The sequence below is a fragment of the Callorhinchus milii genome, unplaced genomic scaffold (assembly GCF_018977255.1).
Source record: "Callorhinchus milii isolate IMCB2004 unplaced genomic scaffold, IMCB_Cmil_1.0 Scaffold14, whole genome shotgun sequence".
NCBI classification, from domain to species: Eukaryota; Metazoa; Chordata; class Chondrichthyes; order Chimaeriformes; family Callorhinchidae; genus Callorhinchus; species Callorhinchus milii.
Window position 1 is genome coordinate 11,704,328 of NW_024704755.1, and position 16,301 is coordinate 11,720,628.

The 16,301-nt window shown below is 42.5% G+C and overlaps 1 protein-coding gene across 1 annotated transcript; it reads right to left on the reverse strand.

The window, feature by feature from the left end:
* Nucleotides 1-307: 307 nt before the first annotated feature.
* Nucleotides 308-15,002, reverse strand: LOC121850132 (breast cancer anti-estrogen resistance protein 1-like). Its single transcript, XM_042340234.1, has 2 exons — nt 14,827-15,002; nt 308-1,491 (listed from the first exon to the last, which is right to left on the reverse strand). Exons 1-2 carry the CDS (start codon nt 14,839-14,841, stop codon nt 748-750), a joined length of 759 nt encoding a protein of 252 aa, XP_042196168.1. The 5' UTR covers nt 14,842-15,002; the 3' UTR covers nt 308-747.
* Nucleotides 15,003-16,301: the final 1,299 nt, after the last annotated feature.

A 16,301-nucleotide genomic window follows, 5' to 3' on the forward strand; every position in this document is an offset into this window, starting at 1 on the left:
GGCCTTCCCTCATATCTGGCTACCACAATGCCTTCTCCTTTCAGTTCCAGCACTGTAGTGAAGACATGATGGTCAATAACCACAGCACGGAAACTTCAATGGGGCAGAAATTCAGTGTCAAAGTTAGAGTCAACTTCAAAGCCCCTTTTGAAAATTAAACTTAAAAATATTTAAGATCAACCTTAATTATATTTATGTTTCTGAATGCTGGGCACTCATGGCAGGCATCATTGAGTGCCACTAGCTGGGAGAAGTAACTGGAACCGGATGGTGAGTGGGGCCTGAATTTATATCAGTGACACAGCCATTAACCCTGGGATGTTTCATCAATCTTGTCTTTTCATTTACGCCTATTAATTCATCTCCCTCACACTGCCAGCTCAGGAACTCCTCCCAACCACATTCCCCAGTGATGTTGTCGGCGCTTATCATTTAAACAAGAATAATTTTTGTTAAGTCATGTTAATGCTATTTCTTTCTCAACGTTTGACTCTTAAATGTGTTACTAAAGGCAGTGCTCTCCATAACACTGAACATCGAAGAAAATATCCCAAATATCCACGATAAGGCATCATGTCTGGGGCTATGCACATTTTAGGCCCCACGTTCTTCTCTGGTGCTCTTGCAAACTCTAGTCGAAATTCTGGTGTTTACGTGAGCCGTACGTGCTATTCTCACTCATCAGCCCCGTGTCATCTTTTTTGATGGGGTGAATAAGTAATTGTGTCCATGGGACAGATCAGTCTATTAGAATGTACCTACCTTTCCTGTTGACTTTGTGCTTTCCCAATTCTTCTTCTCCAAACAAGGAGGTACTTGGTAGATGTCCTGGGGCTGATTCATGGACGGAGGAACCTGGTAGATGTCCTGTCCGGTGCCCATGGACGGAGGAACCTGGTAGATATCTTGTGGTGGGCTCTTTGATGGAACTTGGTAGATTTCCTGGGATGAATTCATCGATGGAGGCACCTGGTAAATATCCTGGGATGAATTCATGGACTGAGGCAGCTGGCATTGAGATGTTGACTTCTGATACAAGGTCTGTTGCTGCTGTTTCGATGGAGGAATCGAATACTTATTTGACTGGTGCTGTAGTGCTGGGGGCACCTGATATAAATTCTGTGATGCTTTATTCGATGAGGGCATCATATAGACATTGTCTCCTTGCTGTGGATAGGCAGGGTGCATAGCGGTATACTGTGAGGACTGGGATGGCATTTGGTATACATTCTGTTGCTGGTAAGGCTGTGGTGATTGTGGATTCTGCTGCTGTGCCTGGCTGGAGCCTGACTGCTTTTTGTCATACATTCCCACGAGGATCTTCAGGCGATTTCCAGGCACAATACCTTGCCGCCCATGCAGTGAGCAGAGCCACCAGCCATCCAAACCTCCTGTGTTACGTTCCAAAACAGTCATGATATCCCCTTTGCGGAATGAGAGTTCATCTGGTGATTCAGCCACATTGTCGTACAGGGCTTTTGCCAGCACATTCTGCAAATAAATCAAAAGAGGCATTTCAGATCTCTTCCACAGTTTTCATATCTACACAAACAACATTCAAATTAAACCTGAATTGGTCATTCACACATCTATGTTTTATAGAATACGTTATTCCCAATAATGTTTCCCACACACCAGGGTTTGCCCACAAATACCACCGTCACTCCACTTTACGTTAAATCCTGTGAATCGCTTTGAGACGTCCTCCTGCTGTGAAACGTTTTATACCAAATGTAAGTATTATTATTATAAATACATATTTAATATTTAATACGTTGATACACAATGGGTTTATGAAATAACAGGGAAATTAACTTGGCTTTTATGCCTATTAACTTTGAATCTGCCAAACTGTTATAAGCTTTTGGATCTTCCATGACAGTCCATCTAGGTCTCTAGTGTGTCTGAAACGGCTGAAATCTGACCAACTTAACGAAACGAAAGCAAAATTTTCACTCAGACCATGTGGTTTCTATACTAAACTAAAACCTGTGTGAAATAATTGTGCTCTGACACAGATGAATTCAGTGAATCTCTCTCAGTGGCCCAGATGGTAAATTCACAGCCTAGTGTGGAATTGCGCCACACGGACCACAAAGGCTTCAAGTTCCATTTCCTAGACTTTGCTGCGTTAGCTGATCTCAATGGGTGGAAAGGGTTCTGAAGGTCTCAGCAGAAAACGTAAGAAAAATCAATTACTGTCCAAACCACTAAAAAAAAGCACCTTGCACTTGATATAGAACCATTCATGTCTCAAAGCGCTTCCCAGAATTTACTATCGGGACTGTGTATTTTGTAGGGAAACTAACCGGTAACTCTTGTGTAAAGTGTGTGTGCGTTGTGATGTGTATGTGCGTGCGCATGAGTGTGTGCGTGCGTGCATGTATATGCATCGAGTGTGTGCGAGGGTACATTTGTGCCTGTGGGTGTGCACATGTGTATGCACGTGCGAGTATGTGTGTGTGAATGTATGGGCGAGTTTGTATCTCTGTGCATTTGTGTGTTATGAAAGCAGAACCAGGCAGTCACTCACTCGCTAGGTTGCCATCTAAAGAATGACCACCTGAGTGAGGCTGTTGCCCAGAGCGTACACAAGTCTGAATCAGTGCCTTCAGAAGTGAATCAGAGAAAATTGAAGGTGGGGGGAGGGGGCTTCATCTATTTACTCCTGTAGATGGATATAAGGTTCATAACACGCTTCCTGCACAGGAATGTCAGATTGAGCTTTCCCAGCATAATATCAAACAGATGTTCACTGGTGCAGTTACAAGTAAGCATGGTCTGTAACAGCTCTTGTTGGTTTGGTTCGTGTGAAAGAAAAATGCAACCGAACACAAATCTGCTTAACTGTCTACAGTGTTACAAGAAAGAACCAGACAGCAACAGAGTTGTCTGGAATTATCATGGACTTGTACCGTATATTATAACAATTCGGTTACAAGCATTTATAAGCACTTTGTCCTCCTGGCACGAAAAGCACTTTAAAAATAAATTGCATTGTATTGTACAGTTGCATTAAAATATAACATATCTGGCAATACTCAGTGATTTCTGTTGGTAATGGTTAATAAGGACATCATGAAAATAATCAGCATGCCTTGAGAGTGGAAGGCACCATTCACTGCGATTTATAATAGGAAGTTGCACTGTTGGCAATTAATGGAGAGCAGATTCAAGCTATCATTTTCAGAGTATGGACCGGATACAGGACGATATACAACGGAATAATCCTTACATTTGATATAGCACCTTTCATGTCAGGAGGACATCTCAAAGCGCTTTGCAGGATACACTGTAAAGTGGCATAACTATTCTGTGGGTGAATGCAACTATATATATTTTATATTTTACTTTAACTATTGGTAACATCATGTTGGACATTACATTAATTTTATAGTAAATTGCACTATCAAGCAAGTAAGCAAAGTCTACAAATTGCAGATAAATGGAGTTATGATTAACTGCTAAGAAACCATCCCCAGCCACTGAAAAGCAAATAAATATGTTGTGTGCATTTTTCACAAGGCACAAAATATTCAGATAAATAAATATTCAGATCTGTAGTTTGATAGTTCATACGCACAGTGTTTTCTAATGATGTTGCTAATTCAGAATCGCATGGAAAGTTACACAGATGGTTTGGCAAATTCCATCCCACAGGAGCGTCCAGCTGGGGTTGCATGATGGCTCAAATAGCTGGAACACCATACGATCTGAGCCCCAGGGATCTCAGGGATTCAGATACATCTGCCTCAGTAAGAAAGGGGTTTCGTCAGGAACAAGCTGACAAAACACAGTGTCATACAGTACCGAGTCACTTCACCTTAGGGAGAGGGACAATAGTCACCATCTGGATTGCCTTTGCTTGAGTCACTTTCACTCTGCCAGACATACACCACTGTCAACCATGCAAGAGAACCCCATCCAGTCATCCAGCCCTCACGCAGTAACAAGAGGTGGTGTCGTGATGAGGCGGGGGAAAGGGTGCGGGAGAGAAGAACAACAAATCCAAGTTGTTCGGATCTGGAGTGCATTGCCTGAAAGGGTGGTGGAAGCCGATTCAAAAGAGCGAGTGGGATTGATTTGGATAGCTTTTTTTTAAAAGAGCCGATGGGCTGAATGGCCTCCTTCTGTGCTGTATCTATGAACAAATCTAAAACAAGAAAAACAAAGTGTAACTATTGTGACGTTGCTTTCTGTAACAAGCATTCGCAGTTTACCTTTAGAGCAAGCAAGATGTCAATGTCTGATGATAAAGTTCATGAAATATAGCACCTGACAGAAGTACTTGGATGGCAGCAGTCCTCGCTGTGATTTATCACAGAATCTCCTAACTTTCCTAATTTCCTTTGTCTATTAGTACAAGATGCATTCCTTCTGCTGCTAATCAATCTCAGCTTGGTCACAGCACTTTTCACTTTATTGGCCATCTATCTTCCTTCTCAAACTATGCTATTTGGCAGAACATTTTCAGGTCCAGGAGTTGGGCTACGTCACGTCCTTCTTTAACAAATGGCAACGGCAAAGCCGGGGTGAGGTGATAAATTAAGAGTTTCCTAATACCTGCGCAGTGAAGCCTTGTTCAACATGTTTTCCTAAACTCAAGGGTAATGTTATCTGCATATCTGACAACGCTGAGCAGAGCCATCACCAGAATTTAGGGCTGTGGTGACATGCAGTACTTTGAAAGTGTTGACTCTTTCAAGAACAAATTAGATAGATTTTTGTTAGGAAACAATATCTTGGGATACAATATATAGTTTTGGTCATGACATGTCAAGCGACTGCCAGGATGATAGAAGGTGAACTGGATGGACCTTGGTCTTCTTTCGCCTAGCAAATTCTTATGTTCTTAACACTTTTTAACCTGCTATCGGTACCACCCACTGCATCCTCTGTTAAACCAATGAAGTGTTTCAATTGTAATGGTAATCCTTCAGTCAATCCTTCTCCGTACTGAGAAATCGAGGACATACAATGCTTTCTCGCGAGTGAGTTCAGTCGGACTTTACTCAAAAAGTATTTCATATAAAAAAAATTGTCCAATGGCATGTTGAAAATTGTAGTTACATTAATTATATAAAGTGACTGGCATAGAAACATTTTTTTTAATCCCTTTGCCAAGAAACCTTGAGTGTAAAGCATTTAATCCATTCCTCCAATTCTACGTGGATTTAGAGATGTTGTGTGACAGGCAGAAGCCACAATGTATTTTAAGGATAAAGAAGGTCAGTACTCAAAAGGTTAATGCAGAATACTAAATTAAACCAATTTCTAACCTTCTGGCCCCTTCACAAAAATGCTCCCATTGAAAGGAATTGCTTTTCGATGAAAAATGTCTTCCATTGACGGATAAGGGTTTCAGGCCTGTGTAAGCCAATAAATATAGGATAATAGATGGCTGACATTGAGGCATACGGCAGTAATTCAACTGAGAGGTTCTGATGATGTCATACGCCACGAGAACAAAGCTTGGGGAGATTCTGAACATCAGCAGAACCTCTGTATTGAATTACTTGCGTGTAACTCACAATCAGATATTTGTTATCTTTCTAAAATTAAATATAGTGCGTGTGTTGTTCCCTGTAGCTTTTGACTTTCCTTCCGTGGGTATTGTAAATACAGGAGACATGGTGCAATGTGATGTGATATTATGTATAAAAGGCAACGGCGGCTCAGAGTCTGCCAACGTTCCCTAAAAAAGTTTTGTTTTATCTTTTCTGCGCCAAATTGGAAATCAACCACATGAAAAAAACGGAAACCAGAATGATAGCCTCAAAAGATAAATGCACTGCACTTGCATTTACGGTCAGTGCTGAGTTAGCTCATGTTATGTGTGTGAGTGTATGGGGAGGGGGGGTGGATTCCACTACAATTTGTTTTATCATCCACTGTAAAATTAGCTCGGATTTCTGCTCACCAGTGACCCCCGCTACAAGGCGTACGCGAGTGAATGACAACAACAAATTACATTTAGGTTGTGCCTTTCACATCGGAAGGGGCGTCCAAAGTATAAGCTGGACAATGTACAGGATTGAGCTGACTTGTGATGCCTCCCACAGTCATGCAGACAGACTCCTGAAAGTCTGTGTCTCAGATGACACATGAAGGACGGTCACTTGGGTCTTGTGGAACTGTGAGTCATCATCCCCAGCAGAGAAAACTGGAACACAAGATCTGACTGGCATTCCATCTAAACTCTCTCCCTTTCCCTTCGCCACACAAAAAAAACTTCACTGTAAATAAAAAGTGTTCCAGTCAAAGCAGAGACACTTAATATGATTGTAATCCTAGCAATTCAAGGAATACATCACAGGCTTTTCAAAACGCACAATATTTCCGTTTCCAAGAAGGATCTTCCAAAGTGCTCAGCAATATTAACAGAACCATTGTGTTTTTCCCCCCATCTGGAAGGAATCTGCCAGTGCGCTTCTATATAAGGATTCACGTCGGTCTCTTGTCTGAATAAAACTGACTTCCTGTCATGATTGTCTGCTACTGGGTCCACCCACACACAGAGGCTGAGTAAAACCATTGATCTACACAACTCCCTTCACCACTCCCACTGGACTTGGGTCGTCTGCAGCCATCAGCCCTCTCTACTAACAGGAAGTGCTTGTTCAGTGAGTCACAGGTATTTCAGCTTTAAGCATTCGATGACCAACATCCGGCTGGTTCCAGTTTACTACAAAGACAATAGTTCTTAACTTCAGGAATTTTACCATGTTTTAATTCCTTGATTAGTGGAGGAGGAACACATGTCAGACAACAGTATCCCGCAAACAGCCATGGAGTGAATGATCAACTTTATTGCCTTGAAATATCTGAGATAAGAGTGTGTCGAGGAGGGAGGAAGAGTGAAGATTTAATACTGTTTATAAAGACTGCTTTTAGAAAGTGAAGTTGGCACATTCTTGGGGGAGTAAGGTAGTGAATACAAACAGGAATAGCCCCCCCACCACACTACAAGTTTATGGCATGAATCACCAGGTGATTAATGTGCCATGTCCTTTCTCCGTTCATAACGCAAGCCGTGTTCTCCAAATGACATCCAGAGCATTCCGCAAATCAAGTCACAAGCAGTTAGGGTCCTTCATCATTATTGAATCATTTCATTATTGCCACCAAAAGCTAGTTTGATTTAGTTCTCTTGTAATGTATTTTTCGTGGTTGTTATTGCAGAACTAACAGTGCCCATTTCAAATGTTTACCCTAGCATAACATTTCCTTCTCGTTTTCTTCCTTCAAACCATTGGAATGTCTGGGCAGTGTGTAATTGTATAGTCTGCCCTCACATGCTTTCCCAAATCTCCACACAGAGCATTGCCATAAGTGTCGGCAGGAGCCAGCAAAGAGATGAGATCATGTTCCTCGCAGGTCACTGACACTTCGCTGAAGGATTTTATGGCAGTAAGAAAGAATACAAACACACACATACTTATTCTGTATTAGGAACGGAATGACTTAACCCTTTCCAGTTCAGCGGTCTTCCTAGGAAGAGGTTCCACTTAGCAAGACTTGGCCTACTTTTGCGAGTGGCAGGCAAGTTGGAAAGTGCATGTTTGTGGTGTAATGTGAAGTATGTTGTGTGATGTGAGGTGTGGTGTGTGCGACAAAACAGAATCAGCCCTTGCAGTCCTTCACTTAGCCAACACTGAGCCAGTGTACAGGAAAAACAGGTACTTGGATGAGATACTAGAAAGCTATCATTTGGGCCATTGTACCTCATCATGCGTTATTGACTTCAAAACAAGAGGAAGAGAAGACAGTTGGAGAAACAATAACTCCTTAGCGTACATACAATGGTACTCGGTTTAGTTTAATCCTTTAACTCACTGATTTTTTGCCCTATCTTTCCTGAAGCTATTTGAAACCACAGTACTCTCAGCTAAGAGATGAACAATCCACCGTGACTGTGATTTTCATTGTATCCCAGCACAGCAGAGTTCTGGCAAATGTTGTTTACCAATGACAAATCAAACTTGTGACTGTTCTAGTGGGCGAAAGATATTATTTTAGTTTAAGCACAACTATAGAAACAGAGCCGCAATGGAAATGGGTGTGTGCGTGAGTCTAACACAGACACACACACACGCACACTCTTATCCAAAACCAGTAAACATTTTGCTCACAAATGAAACGTAGGTTAGTGTTAGCGACCACCACAAGTCAGATTCCCCCAATATAACTTCATCAGTCCATTTACGTTCTGAAACCACAGAGGTCCTTCATTGTAAGAGCTACAGAGATCTTCCCACACAGCCTGCTTTCAGACCACTACAGCCAGCTGAACAGCCAGCTGCAAAGAGCCATCAAGTGCTCTGGAATGTACTTCCTCCCTCCTGGCTGAAGATGGTACATCCAAAGTATCTTCAAAATGTAAAAATGAGAGAACAATACTTGCAGTGTAAGGCAGAGTGAGTATAAGCCACATAACAAACCTAATGTATGTGGCCTTTACAAAAGTACAATTGAAACTTTCCGTTGTAGTTAAGACATTCATTCTTTTGTACTCATCGGTTTTCAGCTGTAATTCTTATCTATCATCACTAAGATGTGTAATACTATGTGCATAAAAAAATGCTCGCAACAAGTTTTAACAGTGTGGTTTTATGGCCTGGAGGCTAGCTATAGGCTATTGGCATCACCCCACTGGCAGCCTCCGAAGGACAAAGCTTCAGTTCAGATTGATTTCAGAAAGAACTGGAACTCTTCCAAAGTTTGAATTGAATTAGGTTTCAGTGGTTGTTTTATTGATACATGAACTCTGGAGAATCTGCGGAATTTCCCCCATTCCCACAAATTATATTTTTTCCTCTTAATTCCCCAGAGCTTCTTCCTTCAGTTCATTGCGCAGAATGTTTTGGCTATAGCTTCGATGGGGACTGAACAGGACAACTTAATTACAGCACCGAGCCCCTGTGCCATGAGGTGAACAATCCACTTTGTGAACTTTACATCATAGCCCAGGAGAACCCCGGCAAACTTTGTCTACAGAAGATAAATCAAACTGTTTCGGGGGGGGGCAGAGGGGAGGAGATAAATGGGATATCCTTGAGTCTGAGCTGCCTCCGAGGTGATATGCCTGGCAATGGAATATTGGGATTGAGTCAATCCTCTGTGACAGTCTCAGTAGTTCAGTTCCTGAGACAGGCAGGTCCACAGTACTCTGGGGCACTGCTGATGTCAAACCAGACAGTCTGGCTCACTAACAAGACCTGGAGGAATAGAGCAGTCATTCCGGGTAGGGATTCTTCCCATCAGCTCCCGTTGTCCCTGTGAGCCAAAGCCATAACACCAACAACTCGCATTTTTATAGCGCCTTTCACCAAGGTAGCGTCCCAGAGCACTTGACCGTGGTGAGCACAATGCTTTCTCTATGTGGTATTAGCTGGTTAAACTCCAGCAGTATCCCAAGCCTTGGCTCTTACCTACCTGCACCTAATACTCCCTGGAATTAGGTAAACTGGGTGCGTTCCTCCAGAGAGAGTGTGTATATTCCATTACAGATAAGGAAATTTCATGCACGGGTAGCATGAGTTTGTGGAACTTTTGATTTGATTATTTTTAAGTACGGGGATGGGTTTCTGCTTGTGTTAGACACTTGCCTGACCAAAAAAAAGATAAATTAAAGTCAATCTCAATTTAAGCATTGGCTTCAAACTTTAGCCTTGGGGTGGGAATCCAATGCTATGCAGCTAAAGCCACTCAGTCAGGAAAACCTTAAACCAAGGTTTTTTTTTCCATTTCCTATCAATGTCACAAGTACACTGTTCTACAAATAAATACTTAATCTATCTGTCATTTCTGGTTCAGAAGCAACACACACCTAAGCTGTATCATCAGCGTCAAGCCTCTGCACGCAGAACTCTAGCCACATGGTCAATTGTTTCCAGCTATCAAACTGAGAGCTTCAAGTCCTTAGAAGGAATGCTAATAACAGACCAGTTTTGAATCATCCTGATCCACAACTGATTTACTGAATGGAATCTGGACACAGCAACACATTCCATACCTTCTACTAAAGGGCATTCAGTAACAGTCCAGTATTTCACAACTGCATACATTCATCAGCAGTTCACAGCACAGCTTTCAAACAAAAACACTTTTTGACTTTCAGCAATTTACGTAATAAATTTGTGCACTCATTTTCACTATGAAAAAAACAATCCAGAATTGCTTTAAATGTCAACAAACAGCCCCAAAACAGTCAAACATGTGATATAGGGCCTTTCACATTAGAAGGACGTCTCAAAGCGCTTCATAGGATTCCCTGTAAGATATAATGGTGTAATGACTGTGTATTTTGAAGGTGAATGATTAGGTTAGGCCTAAGGAATTAATGTAGACACAGTGAGAAATGGAAGCTCCCTACTGATTCAGTCTAGCTGCCAGAGTTTGGTAGGCTTACAGACAATATTGCCCTCTACGCTGAACAGAAAAAGGAATGTACAGAGTACAGTAAACACACATTTTATCTGGGATGGTGACTTTATTCATAAAGAGAAAGGAGTTGCTCGCAGTGTCCTGGCCAATAATCCTCAGATAAATTGATAATTCACTTTTATGCTGTTTGTGGAACCTTGACTTACATGTTTGCTTACAAATACACAAATACAAAAAAAACCTGTCAGCAATTGAAGATAAAGTCCTTCTGAGACTTTTCAACATTATAGGCACTTTATTGAATACAAGAATTATTATTACTATGTCTTGGTGCTGTGGAATGGAATGAAATACTGGAATTGTATCATTTCACACAGTTATGAACCAATGATTTGTAATACCTATTATTTTTGTCTTGGTGTACTGAAGGCGTTTGGGGTCTCTCACACTTAATAAATGAGCGTAAGATGCAATTATAGCAGAGAATTCACACAATACATAGCTACCTAGTTGTAGAACTGCACCATGGATTTCCACTACAGAGCTCTATTCTTCCCCTTGCCTCGCCCCACCAAACATAATAAATCTGAAGCTAGATATCTCTAAGACAATCTACTTAAAGATGTGCAACAACAACAACAAAATTACATTTATAGAGCGCCTTTCACATCGGGAGTACGTCCCAAGGCGCTGGACACTCAGGGGTCAGGACCCGAGCATAGGGGAGGGGTGTGGAAGGGGTGAGGGAAGGCAGAGAGGTGGGATGGCGACTAAAGGCACAATCGAAGAGGAGGGTCTTGAGACCGGCCTTGAAGGAGGCAAGGGAGGAAGTGAGGGAACGCTGCACGAGACAGTGCGGGGGCTGGAGGAGAAGGCGTTTGCAGAGACAAAGTGGAGGCGGTGTGAAAGGTAGGACCTGAACCGGTCAAGGACAGAATCTTGAAGGTTGAGGTGGGAGGAGAGGCGGTGGAGGAGGATTGGGTGATCCACAGTATCAAAGGCGGCGGAGAGGTCGAGGAGGACGAGGAGGCAGAGGGAGCCCTGGTCGCACATGGTCAGGATGTCGTTTGTGACCTTGACCAGAGCAGTTTCCGTGCTGTGGGCAGCATGGAAACCCGATTGGGGGAGCTCATGGAGGGAGTGGGAGGAGAGGAAAGAGTGAAGCTGGGAGGTGACAGGACTTTTGGACTAGTTCAAGCAGGCTTTGAACTAGAACCAGTGTATTGGGACTGCCAGAAGGGTCTTGCTAAAAGAACATGAAAGTAATTTGCTTTCCCAGTTCCCCCATCACTTTTAGTTATGACTAGCCTGGCACCAGAGACGGTTCGAAAACATTAACAAAAATAACTTCTTTATCCGAGATTTCCAGAGTGTTGAGATTTGAGGCTGTGATATATACAATACCACCATTCCTATGAGCCATTCAATCTCTCCCTTTTGTTTCTAAACCTGTCATTCCTAAAGACGTCAAAGCACAGCTTTGTTTCAGCCTTCCCTTAAAAAGAATACCTCAGACCCAGAGTTATCCCACCTCCAGTGCGGAGACACATTATCTCACTGGACACAAAGAAAAACAACAGACCTAATGTGTGGATCAAAGGCGATAGCATCTCAGGTCTAATCTCACCTCAGCCGATGTAGACAGAAGCAGGACAGGTGAGGGCATGGTTGAGCAATTCATCTGGAGTTAACAACAAGCTTGTAATTCCTGCCCCAGCTTGTACCTGGTAGCAAGGGGTGCGTCAGATTTTGCAATCCTGCTGCCCACAACAACCAAGGTGGAGCTTTGCAGCAAACTCACAAAACAAGGATATAAAACCGTAGGCACACCTCACGTATTTGTACAGTGATGCTTTGGGCTCGGTACTGATTCACAAGATCTTAAGAGCTCATCGGAAGAAAATAACACAACAACTGACATTCCATTAATAAGGCAATTAGTGAAGGCACTTCTCCTGCCTGAAATGGAGCCAGTGCACATCAGGGAGGTCCCCAGTTGAATCTTTAATGTGCCAGGTTAACTTGGCTTGGGTAGTAGTTGGGGCGTGCTGTGATCAGTATCAGCACCCCGGTACTTAAACATAGCCCACCGATGCCTCTGATCATCAGCAGTGTCTCCCATTGGAAAGTGCATCTTTTGGGCATGTCAGATTGAGACAGGGTCAGGTTTGACTGTTATAATCCTATTGTGACACATCCTGTTGGGAACTTGCTGCCTGGATTCACTCTCAAGTTCTGGCCACTTGTGAAAGGTACACAAGGCAGCCAGGGACTGTAGCACGGGACCACAGCAGAGTTTGAATAAGAGGGGAAAAAATAAGCTACGCTTTAATCACAAAATGTACTTTGGAGAAACAGTATCCATCCCCAAACTCTAGGTTTTGTTTAGTCTTTAATATATACCATCGAATGTTGACTTTGTAACAGCACAATGCTGACACATCACATGAATTAAACGCTCCACGGTGTACCAATTTATATAATAATAATCCTTGCATTTGATATAGTGTCTTACCGTGTTGTCAAAATGTCTCAAAGCACCTCATCTATGTAGATTGACTGTAATGTGTAGTGACTGTGTATGTTTAGAGGAAAGCGACAGCCAATTTGCACACAGCATTGTTCCACAAACAACCGTGAAGTGAATCAACCATTTTATCTGAACGACTGTTGGCCAGGATACTGCCTTCTCTTATCAAATAGTGCCACGGGATCCTTAGTGTCCACCTGGACCTCGATTTAACACATCATCTGAAGGACAGCACTTACGAAAACACAGCATTCCCCCCAGCGTGGCACTGGAGTGTCAGTCAGCCTATGAGCTCAAAGTTCTGATGTGGAGCTTGAACTCAAAGCCATTCATTAAAAAGCAATTTAATGTGTCCAGGGTGATGAATTAACTTGATTGAAAGTTCAGAATTCCCAAAACAGCCAAAAAAAAACTACCAACGGGACTTTACAATAGTTTGGCTAACAGGAGTGGAAGTGTTGAGTGTTGTTTTGGTTAGGTAATTATTTTGCCTCCTTATCTCTTATAAAATGCTACCCACATCTGACAAAAACTTTACATAAAGTTGTTTACACCACTTTAGCTTGACTGAAACTTTATAAGTTCTTTATATGTAATCAAGCTGGGTTTTGTTTAATTTATAACGTTTCTGCATGTTAGGAGCCCTAACAAGAATAAAGCGGGTTGGCACACAGCACAGTGCGCAGGAGCTTAAATTACACCCATTCTTTGCTGCTCACCTTGACTGCAGTCTGACATCTGCCTTTTGTGATTCATCAGCCAGGATGAAATGTAATTTAATTGCCCTCCGGGCACAAAACTCGCACCATCACCAGAGCAGTATGCAAGGCAACCTCCACCACACACCCCTGCGGTTAGCTGTGAGTGCCTTCCTAGGTTGCCAACACCCTCGTTCTTTTTGATATCTAGGCAAACAGCTTCCAGCAGGGCTTTTCACAACTGCTTCACACCCTGGCGAAAGCTCAACTGGAATATGAAACACCTTCATTGTTGTGCTCTTTACCTGTACAACGACTATATTTTGTAAACCAAATTCGGAGACGCATATAAAATAAATAAACTGATCGCAGTTCCCGATGCAGGTAGCACTAGACAAGCTTGTTGGATTAACGCCTGTATTTCTCTGATGAGTGTATCTGTTTTAGAATTATATTGTTCTTGCTCAGTTTGTTGCTGAACTCAAGGCAGGGCAAATTTGGTCCCAGGGACACAATATCTCATCCAGGGACTGTCCCCGGAAATCAGGTCACCCTTTTTTATGGGCTGAAGCATTCTCGCAGCAAGTAATCTGATTCCCTGTGAAATCCACTCTATACAATAAATTTAGTTCTGCAATAGACTTAAAAAAATGACTTTGACTCCCAAAATAGAACATCTCATGTAACTGTACTCTTTTAACATTACTGTACTTTATTTACTGACTGCTTCACCAGTGAGTTACGATTGGCTTTATCTTTTCAAAAAGAACTCCGCTTTATTGGAAGTCTATTCATGTCCACAATAACAGTTTATTTATCTAGGCTCCTTATCCTCTTATGAGAAACAAGGACACTTTTTTTCCATTCGTATGAATAAGTCTTGAGCTAACAGTGATCTTCCTATCGGCATGATACTGTAGAGGAACAGGACAAACTCTCTTGTAAACTAGGCATAGAGATCCCAAACCAGAGAGCCCCAGAGTTGGAAGCAGACTCTGGCAATGCTCAAATCACATCATTCAGCCCTGGACTGTAATTAAAAGTAACTTGAACAGCAGCAGGAGGATAATGTGGCCCCTGCAATCTCTGCAGGCGTTCACTGACCTAGTGTGGACCTTCCCAGAGAGAAGAGCAGAGCCGAACCTAACAGAGATTTCATCGCATTAGCATTCACTGAGCCTGGGGCTGACACACTTAACAGAATGTACTTACCAAATAGTTCATCATCGACTTCAGTTCAGTGATATAACAAAAAGGATTCCAGCTCCTCAGTACCTGAAAATAAAGTTCCTCTACGAGCAGCTTCCCCGTACTCTGTCTAAGTTTAATACATCATCCAGTAGTGTGACTTCACTTGTGTGGTATGAGGTACTGAACTGCCTTGCAACCACAGTGACTGAAGCTGATGCTTGTTGAGTAACCTTATACTTTCCGAAGGATTCAGACAGACTCTCAACGGCTCTGACTGCAACAGGATTGGTCCCAGTCAGCTTTTTGTATGTAAATGAGTTTCCACTTGAAATGCCATTGTGAGAGAGGCTTGCCACTGAATGGCGCTGTGTAGAATCAACACACTTTACAAAGGCAAAGAGATACTCTTTTAATATTTGATTTGCTATATCAAATGCAAGGATTATTATTATTATTAATAAATAGTCTCGATTCCTATTTGTTGACCCAGACACTGAATTGAAAGAAATCGCTTGGGCAATTCTGAGATATTTCTTAACTCAGAAAGTGATTTCTTATTTAAGGTTATCACTCACATCGCTTCACATCCAGGGAACCCTTCCTCCCCCCCACCCACCCCACTCCCCTCCCGCTCTGAAAATAAATCGTGCCAGAGAGGAGTTCCCACAAGTTGGCATGACAGGATTCTGGATTTCTTAATTAACTGGAAAATTGGTGCTATTATCCATTTATTTCACTTTGAATTTAAATATTTGAAGAAATAAAATCTAAAGATATATTAGCAATGTTTCAGGCACTACATCCTTCCCGTGTGGTGTGATCGTAAACACAGACTGATTATCACAATGTGATTTTCTTGCATGTAACAGAGAATAGCTCCCCCTTTTCCCTGGTTCGGCCGGTCCTTGTGAAACACTCCGAGGCATTACCCTGCATAAAGAGCGCTATATAAATGTAAGAACATAACAGAACTTCCTACTTCTACTCTCCTGAAGGCAGCGACTCATGCTGGGATAGAAACATAAAAACAGGAGTAGGCCATTCAGCCCCTCGAGCCTGTTCCACCATTCTATAAGATCAGGCTGACCTGTACCTCAAGTCCAATTACCCGCCCTTGCCCCGAATCCCATAATACCCTGACCTAACAATACCTATCCACCTCAGTCTTGAAGATGTGAATGGATCCATCATCCACAGCCTTTGGGTATAATTCTAAGATGCCCTCACACCTCAGTTTGGAGCCAGTCTGAGCCCTCCTGTGCACATCCTCAGAATCTAATGTTAATGATAGGCGTTGTCTCCTGACTATAGCGATATACCAATAGCAAAACAACCGTTCACACTGCCCCGCGTTGTCAAATCTTCATGTGATACACACAGTGAATTGACAGTCTCCTGACTATGCAAAGCTACATGCCAAATGGTAATAAGACTGGGCTTTCAGACTGAAGACCATCCCTTGGGCTGCTACAGCTCACCAGGTCGCTTTCCCCAGT